We start from the raw sequence: 13,002 nt of genomic DNA on the forward strand, positions 1-13,002 counted from the left end.
GAGGAACCCCCCACGGGGCTGAATGCCTTATGTTGGGCTGTCACTATATCAAGGATGCTTGTCCTTACTGACCAGTGGTCACTACTTAGACTCTGCATTTAAGAAGCTCTGTGTTTAAGAAGCACAGCGGTCAGGACAGCTGAGCTGACAGTGGGAAGCCCTGATTTCCATGCACCCTGGAGAAGCTCATCAAATGCTTTGGAAGTAAAGAACAGGCATCCTTTAGGAAGGGGGGGAAAGATTTTTTTAAAGCGACATTAACATAGCTGCATGTCCTTGGGTATCCCGGGACAGGGTTCCTGCCCTAAATTATTCACAGTTTTTCGGGGACAGAGGTGTGCCTTCCTCCTCCCACACGAGGATGGCTCACTTGGGCCAAGTGCCTCTTAAGCCTGTTTACCTTTCACAACTCTGTGATGACGTGGCGCCTGGTTTGCATACATTTTGCATAAAAGGAAACTGAACCGCGGAGGCACAAAGAGACTTGACGAGTGCCACCCAGTCAGCAAGAGGCAAGGCCGGAATTCAGTTTGAAGCCAGGACAGCATGGTCCGGCTTCACAGGTCATCGCCACAATGGGACGGGAGGAACAGGAAAGTTCCACTTATCGTCAGGGGAACAAATTGCTTCCGTCCATGCGTGCTCCTAAACAAACACATGCCAGCGTATATCGAGTCATGATGTCTGGACTGCATTTGTGCACCACCGCTGTGTGCACCACCAAAGGCCCACTACCTGCCAAGGCCCTCTCTACCAGAGCGCTCGGCAACCTTAACATTCATTGCCCTACCCCCAGGGAATCAGAACTTGAGAGGCTAAATTAGACTATATTTAAAACATTAGAGACACAAGTGTCTTCAAATTGTTCTGGGATAAACGCTCTGTCCTGTCGACTCCTGGGCCAAAGCCAATTACACTGCCGCCAGGTAGGGCTTATTCCCTATAAATCAGTGGGAATGTGGCCACATGAACTTTAAATATCAGATTAAAATCAAATTAGTGGGAGAATTTGGAACAAATTGCCTTCGAGTACAGTGAGTGAGTCTATTTTTAAAATGTTGCCGCACCAGGCAAAACAGTGAGGCAAACACATTTCTTAACAGCAAGCAGACACTGTGCCGAGAGTGATTTGTCATGCTTAGTCACTGTAATTGCCCCGGCAGAACTCGGGAATCAAATAAAACATGTTTGCAAATTGTAAATCACTCAAGGAGGCCACTTCTGATGGGTCCTAACCTGATGGTGAAGGTCACGGCAGCTCCCTGAAGAGCTGGTACCCGGTTCCTGACACCCTTGCCACCTGTTGTCTGGGCTCAACAACCATGTCCAGCTGAGACTAGATTGCCCAACGCGTGCACAGGAAAGCCGCTAGAGGCTGGTCACATTTCCTTATCAGCAAGGGGGATCCAGTGTTCTTGGGCGGAGGGGGGCGTTCTGGGAGGGTGCTCTTAGTGAGCTTCAGGAGAAGCAGGGAGTGGAGTGGGGCTCTCTCTAAGGCTTCCGTGGCTTCAGATGGGGACATGGGTCCCTTAGAAAGGAGAGGCTTTAACTTCAAGTGAATGGTTGGACATGCCACTTGCTAAGGAGTAGAAATAGCTTTAGGTCGAGGAGGGCTTGGGGCCGGTGAAGGTCTTTTCAGATGCTGGCCCCTTCACCTCTGCAGTATCAGCTGCTCGAGGGATATATCAGGTATGCTGAGTCCTTCCTCCCTGACCTCTCCTTTAGGGACCCAGCTCTTCCCCATCTAGTGTCCCTATACAACGTGACCCTGACTACCCTCTGATTCTGATGATAAACTAATGTCACACACATAACCACTGAGAGCTATTGCAGACTATACAGGTCACCTTGCTAGGGAAGCTCGCTTTTGAAAAGTAATTTTTTAGCTGGGTGTGATGGTGCACACCTTTAATCCCAACTGAGGCAGGTGGATCTCTGTAAATTCGAGGCCAATGTGGCCTACAAAGTGAGTTCCAGGACAGCCAAGGCTACACAAAGAAACTGTCTCAAAATAAATACATTAATAGATAGATAAATAAATAAACAACAAAACAACAACAACAACAAAAAAAAAACAACCAGCGCAGGCTTTTAATCCCAGCACTCAGAAGGTACAGGTGGATATTTGTGCCTTCGAGGCAAGCCTGGTCTACAAGAGCTAGTTCCCGAACAGGCTCCAAAGCTACAGAGAAACCCTGTCTCAAAAAAAAAAAACAAACAAACAAACAAAAAAAAACCCAGAACAGTACTTTCAGTACTTTTCCAGAAAAAGAATTCATCTATTAGAGGCTATGGGATGGGGGGCAAGGGGAAGGGTCTCTATGATCTGTCCTCCATGCTGCTTCAGACAATGGTGGCCTACCTAGGTCTGTGCTCAGTGGGCCTTAAACCAACCCAGTAGACCCTTGACTGGAAAGAAGAGGGCAAGGGTGTTCCGCAATGGGGAGAGATAAGCTGGAAGGAGATACTGGCCTTCAAAGCCGTGTTCACAGACTGACCTGCTCAGAGACAAGGTCAGCAAGGCGCCGAGCAAGGACCCACAGGAGTTCTAAGAACTAGTGGCGGCCTTGAGGGAGGATAAGGGTGGAGGATGGAGACCCAGAGACAGTGGAAAGGGGAAGGTCAGGAAATAGATCTCTTGGTCTGTAAGAATCACAAAGACATTTCCTGTCTCTGTCTCTCCTTTCTGTGTCTCTCTTTTGCACTCTCGCTCTGAATGTGTTTGTGTGTACATGTGTGTGTATGTGTGTGTGTGTGTGATGCACAGATGTACAGTCCTCATGTAGAGTGTATGTGTCTTCTACTGGCTTGGAGCTCACAAAACAGCCTAGGTGGGCTGGCCAAGCACCAGAAATCCACTTCTCTGCCTCCCCAGTGCAAACATTTGCCACTAACCAATCCCTTCTTTTTTTTTTTCTATTTTATTGTTATTTTTTTAATATGGGTTCTGGGGATTGAATGCAGATCTTCATGCCAGGCAAGTATTTTACGGAGCCATCTCTCCAGCTCCCCAAAGGAGACTTGTTAAAACAAGCATATTTCCACCCCAGTCTGATAGCTGTAAGAAAACACCATCATTTCCAGGTAAGGTGCAGCTTGCTTGGTCATCCTAGGCACGCAAAGGGCCGAGGAGGGGAGAGTACTAGCTTGAGCCCCGCCTGGGCTACACAGGGAGATTCTGTCTCAAAATAACAATGATAATGATGCTGAAAAGGGCCGAGCTGCAACTCAGTGGTGGAGCACTTGTGTAATATGCATGAGACCTTAAGTTTAATCCCCAGCACAGAGAAAAGAGAGAGCATGCACGCTTTTTCATTTCACTGTACCTCCGTGCGCCCCCCCCCCCAGCCTGCAAAAGCGGAACTGCTATAGAAGAGTCTGGCTTCTCAGCTCTGCTTAGACCAGGCTTGGGAACGACAGAAGTGGGTCCTGTGGTTCACACCCAGCCCTTTCCAGGCCCTCACAGCAGCCCAGCCACATGGACCCCAGGCTTTTCACTTCTACGGGGAGCTCCAGGGGCTCAGGCAAGCTACTGCCCTTGTCCACGTCCACGAGGAGTGGATGTGGGCACTGCAAAGGGAGAGGAAAGGCTTCCACACACACCCAGGGAGGCCAGTTCCTAATGGGTGGGGCCAGAAAGCTAGAAAATAACAAATAAAAACAAAAGTGAAGAGAAGCGAAGGGCTCGGGTGCCAGAATGGGGCTGGCTGTGGCTGTGGCTGGTTGAGTAATGGGTTCCACATTTGTCTGGCTCTATTTGCAGCCACCAGGATCCGGGATGCACAGTGGGCCTTGCAGAGGCCAGAGGGCACAACACAGCAGCGGGCAGACTTAGCATACCCTTGGGATGGCCCTGTCCCTTGCTGGCCACCACATGGGCAAGATGTGGCTGGGAGCTCACACTCCGGCATCCCCAGCCTTCCTCTGCCCACCCCACCCCCAAGCCCCACCCCTGCTCCAGGCTCCTGGGCTGCTGCCGGCCTGCACAGATTGTTCGCGTTATTAATGCGCTTTCCCAGAGATTCCATCTGGCTGTTTAATTGCTCTAGGATGGGGCTTAGGATGCTTTGATAGTGAATTGGTTTCTTTCCTAGGTTACAGCTTTCGTTAAATGTTCCATCCATGGGGAAAGATAAGGGTGGAGAGTGGTGGGTGAGGGTGAGAAAGAAGAGGTAGCCTTACAGGAGCAAGAAAAAAAAAAGTTCTTGGTGGATTAGGGGAAAGGAATGGGAAGGGGGTGAGAGGAGGGGAAGGAAGGGGAGATGATAGAAAGGGAAAAAAAGGGAAGGAGATGAGAGAAAAGAAAAGGGCTTCCTCTATCTACCAACACAACAAAACAGCAGCTAGAATGTCAACATCATCCAGGCAAGAAGAACAATGCTTCATGGCTACAGAAAGCCCATGGGTGCCCTGGAGAAAGAGGCCCCTTGGTTAAGCAAAACCAGAGCTTCTATGCCCCTTAACCTTCTAGACGAAGGTTGAGAGGCCCCCTCCTCTCTTGTGAAATCGGCAGCTTGGTGGAGGCCTGGCAGGTTCCACCTGGGCTGGGAAGGAGGGGGCGGGAGATCTGGGAGGGGCAGACACTCCTCACCCTTCCCAGTGGCTCATGGCAGGTGTCAGGGCCAAACCCCATATTCACAGATTCCCAGGAGATCTAAGAGATAAGGGTGACATTCGTGACAGAATTAAGCTATCTGGTGGCAAAGGAGTCACCTCCTCTCTCTCTTTTTCTGCCTGTGTTCCTTTCCTGGAGACTGCCAAGGGACACAGGGTTTAGGACTGCGACAGAGAAAGAAGGCCAGGCAGTGTCTGTCCTGGGAAGGGCTCACATATGGCAGAAGTCTGCAGGCATTTGAAGACATGGTCCATGTGGAGCTGGCCTCATTAGGTATAGGGTTCAGGCTGCTGTTTCCACATCAGAAAAAAGCCTTTATCTGTCACTCTGACACGGCGTGGAGACACAGGGTTGTCAGCTCCCCAAGGGTAAGACCTGGGTCTGTTCTCAGTGATGCCTTGGCATAAGAAGGCATTCAAACGAATATTTAGGGATACATTCAGTTATTCATGAAGTTTGAATTGCCTGGAAGGCCACCCCCAGCTATCTAGGCATAGAGTACACACTGAACAGGGCCACCCCACTGTCCCCTTCCCCCCAACACTATCTACCAGACCACACTGGAGGCTTCTCTTGTGTGATTGGGTCTTTCTTGTTCCCAGGGCAGGCTTCTAGGCAGGAAATTCCGTGTGCAGGGAAGAGTGCCCTTTTATGAGCCCCTGGAGAGACGACCTCCCCCTACACACACACACACACACACACACACACACACACACACACACCTACCTCAGGTGGTAGGGGAAGGAGAGCAAGATGGCCCCCTCCCCCGCTCAGCCGAGGACCTGTTCTGGGGGCAAAGGGGGAAGTCAAGGATCATTCCCTGTAAACAAGAAAAACTGGAATTCGCACTGAACTCAGAGAGGGTTTGCTGGGGCCTGCAAGCCATGGCCTGCCCCAGCCTCTAGGCAGGCGGTGGGGCTCTGCCTCCTTAGTTCCCAGGCTGATGAGGCAGGCCACCGCCTCCTCACCGGGTTTGTGGCCTCTCCTCTGCCAAGGGCAGCCATGGGTGAGGAGGGAGCGAAGCCCAGGACAGAGGGCAGAGGGGGAAAGGGCGGCAGGACAGACAAGTTGTTGGCCAAGGCTGCTAATTCTAAAGTGCAGAATTTAAAAGTCCTTGCTATTTCTCACCAGTATATAGTGTAAGCTGTTCAGCAATCACACGCCAGGTGAAAAGAGCCCAGTAACCTGGTTCAGACAGGGATAGCAATGAAGGCCACCCTTTCCTTACTGGGCTGTTACTGCATCCAATGGAATGCCTGTACCCTATGGGGCAGTTGCAGCAGTGGGTGTGTGATTATTAAATGCCAATCCAATGCTTGGTCCAGGATGGAGAAAGTGGGACTAATAAATCCTAGACAGGTGCTATGTGAGCTGTGGCCCCCTCCTTAGGTAGGCTGAAGGCAGGTCCAAAGGGGTGCTCAGCCTGCATGCTGTCCTTCTGGACGTCCCTGGAGTCTGCAAAGTAGGGAGGGGTGAAGAGTCCTGTTTCCCAAGGCCCCACTGGAAGGCTGGGCAAAGGTGGGGGTAAGCCTCTTTCCCTTGAGAGGAGCTGAGTGATTTGGAAATGTGGCCAAAGGGTCTCTTTACACAAAGAGCTTCTGGGTGGGCTTATCCTCAGGCAGAGTGCTTCTCTTCTGGGTCCCTCTTATTCTGGGGTGCAAAGAGAAACCACGATCTGAAGACAACACTACCCCTCCACCCTCAAATTCCAAAGGAGCTCAGTCTTCTGACTGTGGGCATTCGCAGCTTAGAGTCCTTATTCCTTGACTGCTACGTGGCTTCCTCGGGGGCAGCCCACCCTCCAACACACATCACCAAGGTAAAGAGCGACTCAGAGATGCAAACGTAAGACCTCAGACACAGAAAACTCCTTTTCAAGCGGAACCCAGAACACACTTTACATGTGGCTCCTTTCTGGTTGTAAAAAGACACCAAAATTGAGTTTGATATGTTTATATTATAGATATAATACATACGACATCTAGCATGAAACTTCGTGTGTTCCCCCCTCCCCCCCAACGAAGAGAAGTCCACCCCTGTTCCCAGCCATAGTGCACAAACGGCTGGAGGTGGCTTTCTTTCCAGACCCAGAGTCAGGGCCTTTGGGGGTGGGGGTGGGCGGGGAAAGAGGCCTGTGCGCAGTCTCAGCTGGAGGAAGCTAAGACCCACAAGGACACCCTTGGACCACTGTGGGGAACAGTAGAGGCCCACTTCATTTCGATGGTCCTCCGGGAGCAAAAGAAAAAAAAACCCAAAATCCCTAAACCAAAAAGGAAAGAGAGCCTCAGCTTCTTCCCCCAGCCGCCAGCGAAGAGTCTCATTTTGGCAAGAATCTGAGCAAAACCAAAACAAAACAAAGGACCAAATAAAATGGTGGTTTAGCATAGACGTGAACATTGACATTGCACAAGGCACCGCTGGGACACAGAGACCAGATACAAGTGTTGATATCGGATGATAAAGCAAAATATTTGGGAAGCTTGTCATAACTCCAGTCCCTCTGGGATGGATCGATTGTGCTTCAAGTTCCTTCAGCAACAGCGGCTGGCGACATACAGTACACACAAGGCTGATGGTCCCGGTGTCCTCTCCTTCCCCATCCCCAAGACCAGAAACCTGGGTTCCTGTCTCCCATTACCCCCTTAACCACAGGCTTACTTACAACCTAGCTTTCTGGTCTGACTGGGGGTGGTACCCCCCCTCCATGAACTCACCCACGAAACTTAGCCTGTTGCAAGCTGAGGTGGGGAGTGAAGGTGGAGGTGGAAAAGCAAGGAACTAGGAACCCTCCGCCTCCAAGTAGCTGGGGTGGGGGGGCACTCTTAGACTTAAATCCCCAACTCTCTAAGTCCCTCCCCTCTAAGGACCGGGACTGAGGGGCCGCTGCAGAGCGCTGCCGGGATCTCAGCTTCCTGAATCTTCCTCCTGCCTTGGGCCTGCACCCTTCATTCTCTCGTGGGGGGCCTGTTGCAGCCTCGGGGGAGGCAGGAATCCTCCAAATAAAATATCAAGGCACATGTTTGCTCCCCCTACTCGGTAGGAAAAGGAGCGAGTTTTGAATATCCAAGGCACAGGGTTACTTCCTTAATACTAGAATGGCCGGGCTCCCAGCTCAGCTCCGCGGTAAAGTCTCCCCATCTCAAGGAGAAACCAACGGCCTGACTCCCACATCTTAGACACACCGAGTCCGGCTCAGAGGAAGGGAGGGGACACGCGGAGTAGGCCAAGCTTTCAGACGATACCGGCATCTCCTAGTCCTGGCTTTCAGGGCAGGGGCAGTCTGGAGATCCAGCGACCCGAAATCATTCTCCGAGTCCCCGGTCAGGGGGCCGGCCCAGGGCGGTCCCGCAGCCGCGCGCCTCACGCGCAGTTGCCCATGGCCTTGACCAAGGAGCTCTCCGGCAGTTGGCGGAAGATGCCCCGCAGCGTGTCCAGTTCACGGCTCAGCTGTTCCACCCGCTTGCGAAGGCGGTCATTGTCACTGGTCAGCTCCAGCACCTTCTGCTGCGTCTCCACGTTGCGCTGTTTGGCTTTATCTCGGCTCTTGCGCACCGCGATGTTGTTGCGTTCCCGCCGCACCCGGTACTCGTTGCTGTTCTTGTCCACCGACTTCTTGGCCTTGCCTGCACCGGCACCGCCGCCACCGCCGCCCGTGCGGAGGTCAGGGTGCGTGCCAGCCAACCCCTTGAGAGCGCCCCCCGGACCCGGCAGGCCCGCAGCACCCAACGCGGGTGCAGGGTGCGGGCTGGGCACGGGCGTGGGCGGTGGCGTGGGGTGGCCGGGCTGCAGGTGCATGGTGGTCTGGCCGCAGTGCGCGATCTGGAACTGCAGGTGTGGGGCGGCCAGGTGCGCGGGAGACGCGTGCGGGTGCGGTGGCGGAGGCGGCGGCGGAGGCTGGTAGGGGAAGAGGCCGGCCAGCGCCAGCTGCTTCGCCTCGTCCTCCTCGCGGGGCTCCTGCTTGATCACCAGCGGCCGCAGTGCGGGCGCCCCGACGCGCTCGTACAGGGGCTCCAGCCTGCCGTCCAGGTAGCCGGCTGCTGGACAGCCGTAGCCGGGAGGGGGCCCGTGCGCCCCCGCGGACATGACCGCGCCGCCGGGGCCCGCCGGGGCGCCCGAGTAGTCAAAGTCGCTGCTGCCACCGGCGGGGCCCGCGCCCGCCTTGGCCTTCTCCTGCTGCCGGTTGTGCTGGAAGAGGTCGGCCAGAAACTCGTCGTTGAAGGCGGCCGGGTCGATGTAGGCGCTGATGTCTATAGACGTCTCGTGCTCGCAGATGCCGCCCAGCGGCTCCGGGGCAGCAGGTGGGGCTGGGGGCGGCGCGGGGCCCGCGCCCCGAGGAAAGCCGAAGGCGGCGTTGCTGGGCGCGTGCGGGGGGCTCTGGAGGTGGCTGCTCATCGGGGGCCGCGGCTCCGCCTCGTAGAAGTCGGCCGACTCCATGGAGGAGTTAGAGTTCTCCCGGCATGGCGAGCCTCGGCGGCCTCCAGCCTGCGCGTGGCGCCGCTGCTGCCGCCGCCCACCCAGAGCCCCAACTAGCTCGCGCCCGCGCAGCTCCGGGTCGCGAATTGCCAGGCCCGCGCGGGACCCGCTTTTATATGGGGTCGGGGCATCGCCCCCTGGTGTCCAACCGGGTCTCGGACCAAGGGCGAGGGCAGGAATGGTGCCTACTGGGTCTTAGAGTCCGCCCCTCTGTGTGTGCCTCTCCAAGGCGGCGAGTGGGGCGGGAGCACAGTGCTAGAGGAGAGAGGCGGTGGCGCAACGCCCACTGCCTCCTGCGCTGCAAGGCAACCCGGCCTGCGCTGAGCCCCACCCTGGCGGCGCTGTCGCCCCCGCACACACGTGGTCCGTGGCTGGGCGCCCCTCCTTTAAGCTTCCCTAAGTCACCCACTTCCAGCCAACACTAAGGAGCCCGGGAGCATCCAGAGGCCGAGCAGGGAGGGGTAGGGGTAGCGGGTGGAGAGAGATTGTCAGTCTTGAGCTACTGTGGTGCAGACTGGTCTTAAAAGCTAGGACTAGGCCTGTCCCCAGCTGTGGATGAGAGCAGAGGAGCGAGAGGTTGGGGACTGCTTTGGACCAGCAACCTAGCGCACACCGCCGAGTGGCGAGGTCCATAGCGCTGAGATTGTGCGTCTTTATCTCTGAACTCCAGGCGACCCCACTGATTCCAGGCAGAGCACCTCTTCCCCGCCCAGCTTCTCTACCCCGGGGTCCCACGGGATCTTCAGAGCAGGGCGCTAGGACCCAGCAGGGAGCGGAGGCGGCCGCTAACCCGGGAGCCGGGAGGACCTGGCCGGTCCGTCCGCTCTGGCTGGAAAACTTTCTTTTTAATTACGTCTCCAGGTCAGAGCGCTAGGATTGCTAGGCTTAAAAGGCGGGTTCTGCTACCCTGTGTGGAGCCTCTGGTCAAGTGTTTGGGTTCCCCCCCTCGCCCCCCGGGACTGGCGGGTGGGTCCTCCGAGACACGCGGAACAGGACACTAGGGCAAGCGCGCGGGGGCGGGGAGAGGGCAGGGTGTTGGAGAGAGAGCAGGGTGTGGGAGAGTGAGGAGGTGAACTTGACTCCGGGAGCGTGATCCCCAAGCGGGACCCATAGTCAGGGGCCTGAAGCCACGGTTTTCTTTCCCTACTGTCATACAGGTGGGCACTAATCTCCACAGCCCGAGTGTCCAGTTCCTGGCTATGGAGTCTGAGCACCCATTGGGAACACCCTGTCGGGTCCTTGAGATCCTCCCGCCGCCTGCAGTCTCTCAGTTGTGGGTAGGAGTTCGCCTGCACAGGCTCCCCAGCCACGTGGCGTCCGGTTCATTCTCCACCTGGATCGCGGCCGCGGAGGTCGGGGGCAGTTGGGGCCTGGTGAGCACCCGTCTCTCCTTTTTGCACTCTAGGAGTCTTTTGCGGCTTCTTGAGCTGAGGCCTGACATCTTCCCGAGCCTCGTTTGTCTGCCTTCCAGGCTGGGGGGTCCCCTTTTTTGAGACTCCAGGGTGCGCAGGTTAAGACCCCCTATGCAATAGCATTGGCCTCTTAGCCCAGGAAAGGCGCTGCTATCCGCCTAGGAGGCTCAAGGAGGCGCGGCTAACAACTCACTCAGTTGGGGAGGCCCTCTGTGCTTCCACTGTGGTTACAGTGAAGAACCGACCTCGTCTGGAGGACGCATCCTGTACTTTAATCAAATTCCCATTCAACATATTCTCGGTGATTAATGGCCCAACTGCTTCATTTTCGGGCCAGAGCGCATAAACAAGATATTTTTAGCTTGATGCTTTTGAAAGGAAAGAGTAAAAAGCAGATACACTAAATAAATAACTTGGTGTGAGTGGAGCATCGCGCCCTGGGCCAGATGCGCGACCCGTTTATATACCATGCACCTGTGGCGAGTCCCCTGGAGAGAAATCCTGAAAAGCCAAATGGGATTTTCAGCTTTCTACTAAGCTAAAAATAATGTTTGTTTGTTTGTCTTCCCCCTGAGGGGAAAGGGAACGCTGTGAGAAAGTTCCTAGCTCGGAGAGATATAAGCAGGAGGCTCACACCAGACGTATCCACGGTTGTGCTCACTTGTGCAAGCGCAGGAATTTAGGGTTGGAGGAAGCTGGAGCACAAGGAATACAGTCATCAACAAGGAAAGGTGTGAGGAGCATGTGAGGTGAGGGATGGGGAGTGGGGCTCCCACCCCAAACTCTGCAGCTCCTGCATAACTGACAGGATTCTTTTACCTTTCTCAGTTGCGGGGGGAGGGGACGGGGTAGAGGGACAGACATGTCATATTCAGTCAGCTGGTAAGAAGAGGATCATAGAGGAGACACCAAAAGAGCAGGGGCCAAGCCATCCCCATGAAATGGTCCCATGCGTTAGAAATGGAAACGGGGATTAGGGCTATATATGATACCATGGAGACACCCAGCCCCCCCCTCCAATACTGGGCTCTGGAGATGGCAGCCAGCCACTGACTTGGTCTCAGATTTCCAGCCTCTAGGGGAGTGAGGATCGACCATGTATATTTACAGAACTCAGTTTGTAGAATCCCACAGCAGCAGACTGAAACATGAGGTAAGAAAGGATTCCTGGAGGAGTGAACCTTGGAGGTATTTACTGAAACAGGCAGGAATTCGCTGGAAGGATAAGGAAGGAAAGCCTCTTTTTTCCCCCCTTGAAGGAGGGAACAGCAGGTGCAAAGGTGGAGAGGCTTCCGCACAGGGCCTGTGCCAGTAACAAAGGACAAGGTGTTTGACAGGCTGGAGTGTGGGCAGGCTAGGGAGGGGCCTAGATAAGACTGGATCCGTGGACAGGGTTGGGTTGATGGCCAAGGCCATACTAGGTAAGGGAAAGAAGGCTTTATCTCAGAGGCATTTATCCTCGGTGGCTGCTCTGGGTGCTTCTTTGTCCCATTTGGGTTCCTGAGAGGTCTACTCTGGCTGAAATGGAGAGGGGCTTTTATTTAGATGAGAAACTATGGAGACTACATACCTGCAATCTCAACACTCTAGAGGCTGAGGCAGGAGGATTACAGGTTCATTGACAGTCTAGGCCACACAGAAAGAACTTGTTTCAACCTACTCCTCCAGGTATGAGGAGCTACAGAGGCCTCTAGGACGGGCACAGAGGGCAGGACCTATTTAAGCAAGATGCCGGGCTTCTGACTGGAGTTGCCATCTTGGGACATCTCCAAGCCCCTGGAGGGCACTGGCCTGAGTTGTGGTGGAGTGGAGTGTTTCTTATTCATCGTTTATTAGTTATTGGAGAAGCTATGGTAATCACCCAGTAGATTACAAGCCCTATCTCACCAGGAGGCCCTGAGTGAATGAGGGACTCCTTTAAAATCCTAGCTGAGTGACCTTAGACAAGTTATGGAATTTCTCCACGTGCCCATTGTAGGACGTGTGGAAGGATAAGGGAGAACATGCTGTGGATGCTGATGAATAAGACCCTCTTGCACTGTTCTCGGCCTTGTTGGCTTCTAGTAGCATACACTGTTGAGGTTCTGTTTTTTTCCAGGTTCTGTCACATGGAGGAACTGACTTTGTTCTGGCATGATCAGAGGATGCCTGGTGTGGTACTGTGCCGGGTTTCTCAGCCCGATCTTAGGAAACCCACGTGAGGTTATTCTCCACCAAACACCCTGCTAGGAAACATAACTGTGGATGCCACATAAGATCATAATTATGCGACAGATAAAAAAAATCCTGAGTTCCTGAGAATCAGTATTTCCTGTTTCTTCTTCCCATCCACCGACTACAGCCCGCGTGTAATTTCTCCTGTTGTTTGTGTTATGTTTTTCCCTTGACTCCAAGCGGTTAGATAAGTAAAAGCAGACATTAGAGATTCTAGGAGAAATTCAAATCAAACTGCAGAAAAGTTTTAAAAATTCATTGTTAGTTTTGTTTAGCAAATTGAGAGAG

At 54.1% G+C, this 13,002-nt stretch overlaps 1 protein-coding gene and 1 long non-coding RNA gene across 2 annotated transcripts; one reads left to right on the plus strand and one right to left on the minus strand.

Annotated features, from left to right (window-relative positions):
* Positions 1 to 6,552: 6,552 nt before the first annotated feature.
* Cebpa (CCAAT enhancer binding protein alpha) lies at positions 6,553 to 9,307 on the minus strand. The gene has a single exon (XM_075984487.1). The coding sequence runs from the start codon at positions 9,047 to 9,049 to the stop codon at positions 7,976 to 7,978; it is 1,074 nt and encodes a 357-aa protein (XP_075840602.1). The 5' UTR covers positions 9,050 to 9,307; the 3' UTR covers positions 6,553 to 7,975.
* A 570-nt stretch (positions 9,308 to 9,877) lies between these two features.
* Positions 9,878 to 12,777, plus strand: LOC142841164 (uncharacterized). The gene is made up of 3 exons (XR_012909023.1): positions 9,878 to 9,949; positions 10,246 to 10,461; positions 12,599 to 12,777. It is a non-coding gene; the product is annotated as an uncharacterized LOC142841164 (long non-coding RNA).
* Positions 12,778 to 13,002: the final 225 nt, after the last annotated feature.

The sequence above is a fragment of the Microtus pennsylvanicus genome, chromosome 1, assembly GCF_037038515.1.
Source record: "Microtus pennsylvanicus isolate mMicPen1 chromosome 1, mMicPen1.hap1, whole genome shotgun sequence".
Classification (NCBI taxonomy): domain Eukaryota; kingdom Metazoa; phylum Chordata; class Mammalia; order Rodentia; family Cricetidae; genus Microtus; species Microtus pennsylvanicus.

What these genes read in the sequence shown, in the direction of transcription:
- Cebpa (XM_075984487.1), bottom strand. Translation starts at nt 9,049, where the DNA reads ATGGAGTCGGCCGACTTCTACGAGGCGGAGCCGCGGCCCCCGATGAGC.